At 39.5% G+C, this 12,937-nt stretch overlaps 1 protein-coding gene across 2 annotated transcripts in view; it reads left to right on the top strand.

Annotated features, from left to right (window-relative positions):
- mrrf (mitochondrial ribosome recycling factor) overlaps positions 1-9,137 on the top strand; it is a 46,194-nt gene extending 37,057 nt beyond the window's left edge. For both annotated transcript variants that reach the window (XM_043720103.1, XM_043720104.1), the window contains exon 7: positions 8,008-9,137. In XM_043720103.1, the coding sequence (XP_043576038.1) occupies positions 8,008-8,085 (78 nt within the window). In that variant the 3' untranslated portion in view covers positions 8,086-9,137. The remainder of the gene's footprint in view (positions 1-8,007) is intronic.
- The last annotated feature ends 3,800 nt before the right edge of the window (positions 9,138-12,937 follow it).

Genomic DNA, 12,937 nt, shown 5'->3' with positions numbered 1-12,937 from the left:
CGACTCCAATTATGGCTTTAATGCATTCTTGCTTAAATTAATGTTATATAGAACTGTATTGTGTATATTCAATACTGTGTCTTAATTGCTAAAATGCCAGTGCTGTCTGATATGACCTGCAATCTTCCTGCTGCTGTAAACAAGGTAGGCTTGCTGCTTAGGGTGAATTTACTTAGCAGAGTAACTTAAGTTTTTCTACGTGGTGGGCCAATAATTTGTGTTGAAATTGAAGAATTGTAATGTACAGTAAAAGTCGCTTCTGGGTTTTTTTCTGGTGGTGAGTCAGACATGACATTGTTACAAAGAAGGAACAGAGATGTGATGGGCTTTCCATTTCTGCAGCAGTTCTAGTAATTCTGTAAACTGGGTTGAAATCAGATCAAGTTAATCTGCAGTGGCAACTGTCCACACAACAGCTAGTGGATTTAGACTTGAATTTCAAATCTCAGACTCTGATCTCTGCAGTTCAGGACAAAAATGGCTTAAGATTCAGTAAAACTACAGAGGAAAATGGTATTGATAATTTGTGAAATTGTTGTTTCAATGGTTGTCATTCCTTAAAAAAAGTTTAGAAAAAAATTAACCTCTGAAGTGTAGCTTGGTAATGACATTTGTGTCACCTGTATGCCAGATAAACATTAAAATTTAGGGAGGAGTTGTAGGCACAAACGTGGCCAGTCTCACATTCAAATAGCATAGCGTTTGAAGCCATATATACATCCACTACAACATTAAGTCTATTCCAGTAACAAAGTAATAGCCTTTCGTTTGTTGGAAATACAAGATTTGAATGTAATACTAAATGCTTCAGTATGAAATCTTATTGCACAGATGCAGACCTTCACGTTCAGTCCATTAATCACTAATCATCAATTGCAACCCCCACATTAATAAAATCAAAATAATTATGAAAATGAAAAAAACTAACTTCAATGCCCCCATGTATTTGTCATATTTTTGATAAACATACATTATTTTCTAAGCCACAAGATCATCTAAGGTTGCCCATGAAATCAGTCAATAAATCTCCCAATTGCATCTTGGCTTTACTTTTATTTTTTGCATTACATAGGAATATATCAATCTATTTTGGGAGGATGGTAGCTGTACAGCTTGATACATGCCAGAAAGTTTTGTTGTTGTTTGTGGGAGATCTCCCAAAGATGCAAGAAGTCAATGAGTCAAATTAAACCCAGAAGGTGGGAGCACATTTACTAAAGAACTTAGTCAATGGATGGAATGATCATCTATTCAGCAAATTTAGACTGTGATTGTGGATTACATTACATAAAATACAAATGCGTTGTTGCATGCAGAACTGTTCATTGTTTTAGTTTGAAGCTGGCAATTATTCTGCACGTTCATGTTTTGTGAGTTCAAGATCCAGTTTGCACAGTGCTCATGAAAAAGCATGCATGTACTGGCAGAGAATGTGCATTCTATGGAGGCCTTGAGTTTTTTAAATTTTCAGGACTTGGTTTGGATTTCTTGTGTTTGGTTGTGCTTAGTGAGAGAATGAAGGTTTCATACCTACAGATTGGACATGATGCCACATTAGGTATCAATTCTACTCTCCAATTTTCTGGATTTAGCCTTGCTACAGCAAAAACCATCCATAGTGGGGCCAATTAATCCATTGCAGAGGTTTGCCAGTGTGCCAGTGTGAATTTGGCAGCTAGGAGACACACAACAGACCAACAGTGATTCTTCCTTTGATTTTCTTTCTTAACCTGGACTGTGGAAATCTTAACATAGCAGGCCAATTAACATTAGCATATGTATCATATATATCAAAGATTAAATGCATTCTAAATAAAGCAAAACATAATTATACTGGCATTGCTACATTCATTTTCTGGTCAATGATATTCTAGCCTAAAACCCATTGAGGTTCAGTGTATGCAGTCTCTTGCATGAATTCCTGTAATTACTTCCTTCAGACTGAGTTATTTGATTTTCTTCATCATTTTATAGCTCTTTAACATTTAATTACAATAGTTTCTATACTAGTTGATCACATTTGTAATGTTAGTCTGAAATTGCAGACTGTTACGTTGGCGTAGAGGTATAGTTAGTAATTTTGCAGAACAGAATGTTACTTTGCAGAAGGGGGGTGTTTTGCTTTGTGTCATTTAAAAAAAAATCTCCCTGACTTTATTGAACTGTGTGTAAATTGTTTGCCATATGGGAGAGTTGGCACAGTGTTTCAAATAATCAAGGAATCCTCCTTTAAATAAATCTTTTAAACTTGGGCTCGGAAATTACATAACCATTTAAAATGGCTTGACACCTCCAAAAAAGTAGTGATGTGAGTAATTTTAATGGAGTGGATTACATTATTGTACACATTAGATTGAAATTAAAAATTAGTGGATTGAGTTTTCCCATTTTTGGCAGTGGTTTCTTTCAAGATATTTATGGCGAGCAGTCCACTTTGATCCGTGTCACCTTTTCTCAAGCAGTCTGCTATTGTTCCCTTTGTTAATTGTGCATTTGCCTCGATGGTGCCTGGCTCGTGAAACCTTGTGGCAGGATAATGCTCACTGTTACTGGGAGTTTGCAACATTCATACAGCTGGTGCCATATTTAAACCCGAGCTCCGCGGTATTTCAGACGCTGTAAGCCGAGGCCTGTGACCAGCTGCGTCCACTACTTTTTGTCATTTATATAAATGATTTGGATGTGAGCATAAGAGGTATAGTTAGTAATTTTGCAGATGACACCAAAATTGCAGGTGTAGTGGACAGTGAAGAAGGTTACCTCAGATTACAACAGGATCTTGATCAGATGGGCCAATGGGCCAAGAAGTGGCAGATGGAGTTTAATTCAGATAAATGTGTGGTGCTGCATTTTGGGAAAGCAAACCTTAGCAGGACTTATACACTTCATGGTAAGGTCCTGGGGAGTGTTCCTGAACAAAGAGACCTTGGAGTGCAGGTTCATAGCTCCTTGAAAGTGGAGTCGCAGGTAGATAGGATAGTGAAGAAAGCATTTGGTATGCTTTCCTTTATTGGTCAGAGTATTGAGTACAGGAGTTAGGGGGTTATGTTGTGGTTGTACAAGACATTGGTTAGAACACTGTTGGAATATTGCGTGCAGTTCAGGTCTCCTTCCTATCGGAAAGATGTTGTAAAACTTGAAAGGGTTCAGAAAAGATTTACAAGGATGTTGCCAGGGTTGGAGGATTTGAGCTATAGGGAGAGGCTGAACAGGCTGGGGCTATTTTCCCTGGAGTGTCGGAGGCTGAGGGGTGACCTTATAGAGGTTTACAAAATTATGAGGAGCATTGGTTAGGATAAATAGACAATCTTTTCCCTGGGATGGGGGAGTCCAGAACTAGAGGGCATAGGTTTAGGGTAAGAGGGGAAAGATATAAAAGAGATCTAAGGAGCAACTTTTTCACGCAAGGGCTGGTACGTGTATGGAATGAGCTGCCAGAGGAAGTGGTGGAGGTTGGTACAATTACAACATTTAAAAGGCATCTGGATGGATATATGAATAGGAAGTGTTTGGAGAGATATGGACCAGGTGCTGGCAGGTGGGAATACATTGGGTTGGGATATCTGGTCGGCATGGACGGGTTGGACCTAAGGATCTGTTTCTGTGCTGTACATCTCTATGACTCTATGACTCTACGACTGCACCAAGCATTCCCGCAATGTTGGAACCGAGAAGATGTCTCAGAAAGATGGCAACGCAGTTTCGCAGACAGGAACGTGGAGATGCTGGGGAACTGGGTAGTGAGAAGTAGGGTAGTGCTTTTTCCTCCTGATTGCCAAAGGACGCCACGCAAAAAGGCTGGTCTTAAATAGCAGCCTGTATCATTGTGGTCTCATTGGTCCAACACAATGCACAGCAGTGCCAAAATAAGTTTAATAAGCTTCTGTGCTCTCAAAGGGCAAGTGTCACCATTTTCTCTCTGCTACCTACTACTCAGTTACTTGAACTCTTTGACTGCACGTAACTCCTATCAAGGCTCATAGATGACAACTTGCATTATTGCATATCCACTTAAAAGCTCTCATGCACCTGATTCCTCTCAAATACTAACCCATTCTCTCCTCTGCATTTTGTATTCATACACTGGGGAGACCGAATCACCTCTTCTGTCCCTGCATCACCAATAATGGCTCTCCTCCCAATTCTATCATACACAATTGCCCCTTTATGTCATTACTCCAACAAATGTCTTATAACCTGGTTTAGAGGGCAAAGACATCCAGCAGGGTGGTAGACATTAGGTTTGTCATGCTATATGAAGAAAAATTCTGGAGTTTTCTGAAAAAGAGGATTACTGCTCAAGTGGAGATGTGGGGTCCTCCATGAGCAAAGAATTGAGTACTGTGTTATGCTGCTCTCCCACATCAGTACTAACCCATCCTTAATGTTTACACAAGTTTTTAGACCTTTTACACAGCTACTGGCCTTTTCTTCCTCTATGCAGGCACAAGTGGGGCCCAACATAAATGTAAGTCCCTCAGTGGAGACTCTGCATTCCACCTTTGAGGAGGCAGAAATTGATTGCAGAGAGTGCACAGGCTGGGCTTTACCTGTACCAAATACCAGCTTGGAGATTTGCACCTCAGTGGATTCACTTTTTAGATTAGAATCGGGAGTGCAGTCTGGTGAGTGTATAACTGATTCCTCTCTGCAGTTCCTGGAAGACTGCTCAGTCCCATGCTGTGAATGATCCAGTGGTCTCAACCATTAATTGTAAGGTCAGAATACACAAACAGTCACAGGTACAGCAGGAAGGTTTGTCAGAGTTTTTTGGTAAATTGGATTGATCATCATTATCAGTGGTGGCCCCTGTATATGTCAATCTGGCTACCATCATGGAGCGGCTATCTATGTGCGCTTACCACCCCCTCAAGGGCAACAAGGGTTGGGCAATAAATGCTGATCCAGTCAGCGATGTTCATGAAGGAATATTAAGATCGCTGCAGCCATTGGTGCTCAGTATCAGTAGCAAGAAGAGAAGGCAATGAGGGACTTCAAGCTCAGTGCAGATTATCTTGGGGACAGGGTGCTGCCTGCACATGACCAGGAGGAGGAAGAACCACACACAGGACCTGCAGTGTGACTGCCACCTAAGCTGCTGTTGGTATGACATTGACATAGCACGGTGTTGTGTAGTGATATGCCCATCTCTTGACTGTTAGGTACTCTGAATGATGACCTGTTACTTGTTCTACTCTGTACATTAAGTAGCAATGCAAGTCCCAAATGCTGGTTACCTGTAAGTTCAGACTGAACAGCCAGTGCTCTAAAAGGTAATACAAGGAGCTGACAGTCTCCACCTAATGCAAAGTGAACAAGTACAGAGGAACTTTAATTATCCAAACGACGCGGGCAGGGAGTATTTTGTTTGGATAATCGCATGTTCAGATAACACAGTTTAGCCGAGCATCTGGACCGTACAATCTTGTTTGGATAATCCGAAATTCAGATAATCGAATCCAGATAATCGAGGTTCCTCTGTGCTACAGAAGTTATCTAAGAACTATTTGATGCATTGAGCATGGATGCAAGAGATGTGTGGCACTGCGTGCTAAGTGACGGAGCATTGACATTAGAATCATAAGTATGTCTGAGCTTCAAATTGAAGCGCTGAAGTGGCGTGTAAGTTGGTCCAGAAGCCGTCTCGATAACGTGATGATGCTGATGGTTTGGTGGTGCGCACTTATATGGGTGTGTGGATGAAGAGGACAGTGTCCGCAGGGCATGGAGGAATGGCTGTGATGATGTGGTTAAATGAAGGCCCGGAGAAACAAGCAGCAAGCTACCAGCTAACTGCTGGGGCTTGGTGCCATCTAAATTTGTTTGAGGAAGGTGCGGTAAAATTGGAAGTTGCGTAGAAATGTGACATAATTAGCTAATAATGAGATACAAATGCATGCAAGTAAGGTAGTCACCGCACATAGTGAGATTTAAATCCGAGGGAGGGAATGTCATAAATATTTTTCTAGAGATTGAGAATGTGCGTTGTTCCATATACCAACTTTTCCCAACTTCCATGCTGCTGCCCACTCTGCTCAAGGCAATGGAAAATTCTTCCAGTGTTTCCCAGTGTTAGTATGCTAATGTTGTTGAACTGAATGAATTGAGCTGAACATGTTTATTGTAAAGTTCGATAACTTTATACCTTTACAGTTTGGGAATAATCCTCTCGCTTATATTTAAATATTGCAGCTCAGGTAAACTGGCAATGAAATTCTAAGAATGCTTTCCAGTTATTTTTTTAAAGGCCTCATTTATTTTGAACTCTTGTAAGATCATCCATTTGTATTAAACTACAACAATCAACATTTATCCACCATTGGTAAATTGTGGTGGCTTCTAAAAGGCACTGCAAACGTCAGACTTACTGGTTGTTTTCGTACTTTTCCAAATTATTTGCTTTGCTTCTTCCCTTCACTGATTTTTCAGTATTTATTCAATTTATAAGTAATAATTTGGTGTGGACTATTGATAAGTGGAATGAACTGGCGTTTTGAAGGCACTGCTGTTAGATTCGATCATCAACGGAAGTTAGTGTCAGTAGAAGCAGGCACAACTAATTTGTGGGGCTGTGGTAAATAGCATGGGTAATTGGATAGCTGTCTCAAAGACTCAGCAGGGATGTGATTGGCCAAATGGCCTCCTTCTGTGGTGTAGAATTCTACGCAGAGAATTGAAAAACGAAGCCATTAAACAATGGCTGATTAGAAAACAACAAAATCAGAAGCAGAAGTATGACGCATTTCACCCTGAAAATGGTCCAGCTTGATTTGCTGCTTGTCTGTAATGCATGGTTTCTACTTATTTAAAGCCAACTTTTGTTGAGCTAGATCTCCAAATCCTGCAACAATTTGCTGAACATGTTGTGGTACAGACACAAAAATATGGTGTGGCATTTAAGCCTGAGCATTTTCTGTATTGTTTAAAACTACAATTGTTACAAGCTCTAAGTCTTGCATACTGAAAAGAAAGGTTATAATAGACACTTTATGAACCTGGAGTGTACTTTGTTCTGTGTGAAATTAATTAAATTTACCGTACTTTGAAATATCTCACAAATTAACAAAATACATACTGACAAATGGTGACTGAGAGACCAAAGCAATTTAACAAAGTTAATTCAGATTACTATTGATTTGCTGGTCAAATTGTATTTACATCTTTATTAAATGACATACATACTGCATAACTGTGTTAAAGGCAACATCTCCCTCCTTATCAGCCTTGATCTACCGGAAGCCTTTGATGGGTTTGTTCATAATTGGGCCAGCACTCAGTGGTTAGCACTGCTGCCTCACAGCACCAGAGACCCAGGCTCGATTCCACCTTCTGGCGACTATGTGGAGTTTTCGTATTCTCCCCGTGTCTGCGTGGGTTTCCTCCGGGTGCTCTGGTTTCCTCCCACAATCCAAAGATGTGCAGGTTAGGTGAATTGGCCATGCTAAATTGCCCGTAGTGTTCAGGGATGTGTAGGTTAGGTGCATTAGTCAGGGGTAGATATAAGATAATAGGGTACGGGAATGAGTCTGGGTGGGTTACTCCTCAGAGGTTCGGTATGGACTTGTTGGGCCGAAGGACCTGTTTCCACACTGTGGGGATTCTAAGATTCTAATTGTCACCAGAGTACACTCGCAATGGATTCTCTTCCTGCTCCCACTCTATCCCCCCTTATACCCTATACTGTCAGTTTGCAGAGGTGGAAATAGGTGGTCTTAGTAATTGGCATGAATAGAATACGTGCTTGGGAGCTCAGCTGGTGGAGTAAAATAGAGAATTAAACATTTCCTTTACCACCTCCAATTTTTCATCTTCATGCTGCCTCTTGGCAATATCATCCAAATGCACATTTTATTACATTAAAGCTGATATACACATACAGGTTGTTGCTGTTGGTTTAAATTCAGATTTAACATTCCAAAAGTAAATTGCATTCAGCACTGTAGCAAAGGTTTTCTGAGAGATTAAGTGGTGGTTGCATTTGCTAAGGTCTTTTGTTATTCTTCGTAGATTCAACAGATGGCAGACGATGTTGCTGCCGACATGGACAAACAACTGATGGCAAAAACCAAAGAGCTTTTAGGATGAACAAGATGGGAAATATAAATGGATCGGAGCTGAAAAACAAAGCTGTTCTACCATACCTATTCTCAACCCTCTTTCCCCAAATTGATTCCTCCAGATACTTGCATTTCCATAGGTTCTGACAGTCAGCTGCTTCTGAGTTCGAGAGACCATTTTTTTGTAAGCTGTACAGAACCTTTGAAGTGCAGTCACTATTGTATTCTAGGGAACACAGAAGCTGGTTTTCAGCATAGCAAGCACTCAAAAGCAATAATTAAATAAATCAACTGCTTCTGGTGTCAGTTACAGAGTAGATATTGGACAGTGGATGTATTTCCCTTGTTCTTCTTTGAATAGTAGCATGAAAGGTACTTTTTGTTCATCTGAGGGCACACAGGGCCGTGCTTCAGCATCTCATTTGAAACACAGCACCTCCAGTGTTGCAGCACTGTTCTCAGTACTGCTAGCTAGATTGTGTGCTTTGGTCTCTGTACTGGGACTTGAACACATGACCTTCCAACTCTGAGGCAGGTGTAACCTCCTGAGTCAAGGCTGAGACTTGTTAACTTCGCCATTCAATATGCACTAAGTTCTTATCATTTAACTTCCCTATGCATTTCCTGTCCTGGCATCAGTGACAATGAGGTCAGTAGAGTGAACTCAGAACATTTGTCAAACCTGGGATATACCAGGTCAATTTATCTACTTGACAACAGTGACTGTACTTCGTTAATAAAATATTGCTGGTACTTAGTATGTTCTGGAGAGATGAAAGGATCTGCAAGTTCTTTCCTCCTTTTGTATGGCACTATATTACAAATTCATGCGCCTCTGAAGATCAGTTATACGTTAAAGAGGTTCCATACATTTTCATTTTACATAATTTCTATTTTGACCTGTACAAAATGAAATTGACACATTCTAAATTGCGTTCCTGATCAACTCAATTTTGTGGAATAACTTAATTTCACTGGCTGAAGTAAAATATATCATTTTATCTATTGAATCATGGCAATGATTGTCAAAAAGTATCTACACATGTCTTTACAATAAAAATATATGATTTCTTCACCATATCCTCGCTTTGTAATCTGTAATAGGTGTGACACCATGTTTCATAATTTTAAGACAATAAAATCACTAATGGGCGTTTTGTAAATGTTGATTCTCAACAAGTGATTTGTGTAACAAAATTAACTCAAATAGCATGAATATGACTAACAGAATCATTGGTACTTACAACACAGGAAGAGGTTATTTGGCTTATTGTGAGTGGGCTGACTTGTGTAAGAGCAGCTGTATTTAATCCAACATTACAGCTTTTGTCTATGACTGTGTCAGTTTCTCATGCTCAGTACCTGTCCAAAACCCATTTAAAATTATTTGTGGAAGCATCTTCCAGGTCCTTTCAAATTTCCTTTTTTATTCACTTGTGGGACATGAGCGTTGCTAGCTGGCCACCATTTATTACCCATCCCTAGCAGCCCTTGAAAGTTGGTGGTGAGCTACCTTCTTGAACTGCTGTAGTCCACATACTGTAGATTGACTCACAATTCCTTAGGGAGCAAATTCCAGGATATTGACCCAGCAACAGTGGAGGAATGGTGAAATGTTTCAAAGTCAGGATGGTGAGTGGCTTGCAGGGGAATTTGCAGGTGGCAGTGTTCTCATTCCTTCGAGATGGAAATGATAGTGGGTTTTGGAAGGTGCTGTCTAAGGATCTTTGGTGAATTCCTGCAGAGCATCTTGTAGGTATCATACTTCGCTGTGACTTAACATTGGTGGTAGAAGGAATGGATGTTTGTGGGTTTTCTTCTGGATGGTCTCAACCTTCTTGAGTGTTGTTGGAGCTGCAACCATCCAGGCAAGTGAGGAATATTCCATCACACTCCTGACTTCTGTCTTGTAGATGGTGGATAGCCTTTGGAGACAGTAGATGAATTACTCATGACAGTATTCCTAGCCACTGTTTATGTTGTGAGTCCAGTCAAGTTTCTCATCAATGGTAACTCCAAGAATATTGATAGTAGGGGATTCAGTGATGGTTATACCATTGAATGTCAAATGGTGTTTGTTATTGGAGATAGTCATAGCCTGGGATTTGTGTGGTGTGACTGTTATTTGCCACTTGTCAGCCCAAGCCTGCATATTGTCCAGATCTTCACTGTCTGGGTAGTCACAAATGGTGTTGAACATGGTGCAATCATCGGCAAAATTCCTCACTTCTGACCTTTTGCTGGAGAGAAGGTCATTGATGAAGCAGCTGAAGATGGTTCGGCGTAGGATACTACCTGAGAACTCCTGCAGTACTGTCCTGGAACTGAGATGACTGACCTCCAACAACCACAACCATCTTCCTTTGTGCCAGGTATGACTCCAATCTGTGAAGAGTTTTCCTAGGGCTCCTTGATGCTGTATGCTCACCTCACCTCTGGAATTCAGCAATAGAGAATTCCATATCAAAACATCTGAAAAAATTCTCATCCCCTTCTCCGTATTTTGTTTGTGGTTTTATATCCGAGACTGTCAAATTATGGACCCATTGCTAGAGGCACTAATAGGTTCTTTCCATCTCCTCTACCAAAACATTTTATCATTTTGAAAACCTCTTAATGTATCCCTTAACCTCTCTGTTCCAAAGATAATAGTCCTAAACTTTTCCAACCTCTCCTTATCTCTGGTAACATGCTGGTAAAATTAGAGTGTAATGAGGAAAAGCCTTTTACTCTGAGCTGAAGTATGCTGTCCAGAATTGGCCACAATACTCCCACTGAGACCTAACCAAGATTCATAAAGTTCTAGCATAATCCCTGCTTTAAATTCGATTCCTTTGTTTATAAATTCATGTAACTTGTATATACACCTTCAAGGTCCTCTAATTATCAAATATTTTGCATGAAAATAATATGTAAATTTAGTCATCAAATAAATATTCTGGGGTTGTATGTTTAACCTGGCTTTAATTTATAATTAAGTGTTAATGTAGGTTTTTTTTGCAGATGTTAAAGCTTTCATAAATTGAAGAATATCTTAGTTCTTGAAACTTTTAAGTTGAAGCTGAGCACATCTGCACCCAATCTTCACACATTGGTTTCTTGGAAAATGATGACTTTCTTCAAGATAAAAGAGTGAATTTTTAAAAATAGTCATAGATGACCGAGGAATACATGGGTGTTTTGTGATGGTTTAGTGATGCACAGTCAATCCCAATTAATCCGTATCCAAATCTAGTTGCATTTCAAAGGAGGCTCCTGAGATCGAATTTTCCCCAGTCCTTCGGGGATGGTCGGGGCAGGGGATGGGGCAGTTTGATAACATGACACATAAAGGGTTTGGGATGATTTATATATCACTCAGCAACAGAAGAAAGAAATAAAGAAAGAACCTGCATTTGGTTAAGGCCTTTCACGACCACTGGACATCCCACAGGATCTTTTCAGTCAATGAACTAATTATATGTGGCACTGTTGTTACATTGAGAGACAGAAGCCAGCTCATACAAAGCAACTCCTGCAAATATCATCATTGTAACCCATAGTTAATTGGCCCAAAGATCAATGGCAGTGATCATGATTGCAAAAGTTATACACCAATTTTAAAGAATTGGAAACTTAGAATTTGCAACAACAGCATCGAGGTTGCTGACAAAATAATGAACAATACTTGGATGAGAGAAACTGCCAGCAGACATCTTACTTTCTCATGGATGACGTTTGCCCCAATTGCTGTAAAGCAGAAAACAAGACTAATCTGTTTCACAATTCAATACTGAGATTCTAGCTTCTGGCTAATCTATAGGATGTTAGAAGCAGACCCTGGGTTCTGTTCCTGAGTTTGTTCACTAAAGTCAATTTGTACACAATAATCATAATGCAACAATACAAAGCAGTCTTTTGTAAATATAGGACATGTACATATGTTAGATATTTAAGATTACACCCCTGTATGGTTTGCATTCATAAATTGGACAGTCATAAATGTGACATCCCTCTGTTTTAAGTATTTAATTATGAGAAATGCACCTTGTGAGATAGGAATATTGCATGTGAATATTCAGAAAAGTTAAGTTTGGCTTTTTCCCAGCCTTTAGGATTTTTATATTTAAAAGTGTGGATTGAACAATGTGCAATAGAAGAGGTGTAGAACCTCCCTGAATCAATTCCAGGCTCTAATGTATAAAGTCTTGCTCCCCACAGACTTTGATGACCGAACTTGGAATGTGAGACATGTAAAAGGTGAACCTGCCATTTTTGTATGAAGCATAAAGTATGTTGCCAGATTCATATCACATAAACGTGGAGACAAATATTAGACATAAAGGCAGAAATGTCAGTTTTGGGCCAGAGAATTTCACCTGTAGATATGAAAAAAATTGTATGATACTTTTAAAGAAGCATTGTTAATTGGTTCCTGCATTTGTGTTTTTGATGATTAATTGGAAGACAGCAAGGCTTTCTGTATAAAGGTTTACTAATGCTCTACTCTACCCTGGGTAGAAATAAATCTTGCTTAATGCAGTGTTTGAACTCACCCATTTACTACTTTGGAGGGTCACTTTTACAAAGGACACAAGTTCAAACAATTCTAACAATTATTAAAGCACAAACCTGACTGCATAGCACCACTAACTTGATTAAAACAAGAACATAATTCAAATTCCCGAATCAGCATTGTTGCACTGAAATGGTAGACTTAGTTATGTAAGCAGAGGTGTCCAGGAACTCAGATTCTCAAACTACTCATTATGACAAAATAAAAATTACATAACAATGTTACTGAATCATGTTTCCAAATTGCTGTAACAAAATCTGAAAACATAACTACTAAAAAAAAGTTAAATTTTGACAGTAATTAAATCTTAATATTAGCTTGTGAG

Source organism: Chiloscyllium plagiosum, chromosome 30 (genome assembly GCF_004010195.1).
Source record: "Chiloscyllium plagiosum isolate BGI_BamShark_2017 chromosome 30, ASM401019v2, whole genome shotgun sequence".
Taxonomy (NCBI): Eukaryota; Metazoa; Chordata; class Chondrichthyes; order Orectolobiformes; family Hemiscylliidae; genus Chiloscyllium; species Chiloscyllium plagiosum.
The sequence above is the reverse complement of the archived record's forward strand: the minus strand, read 5'-3'. Positions and strand labels throughout refer to the sequence as shown.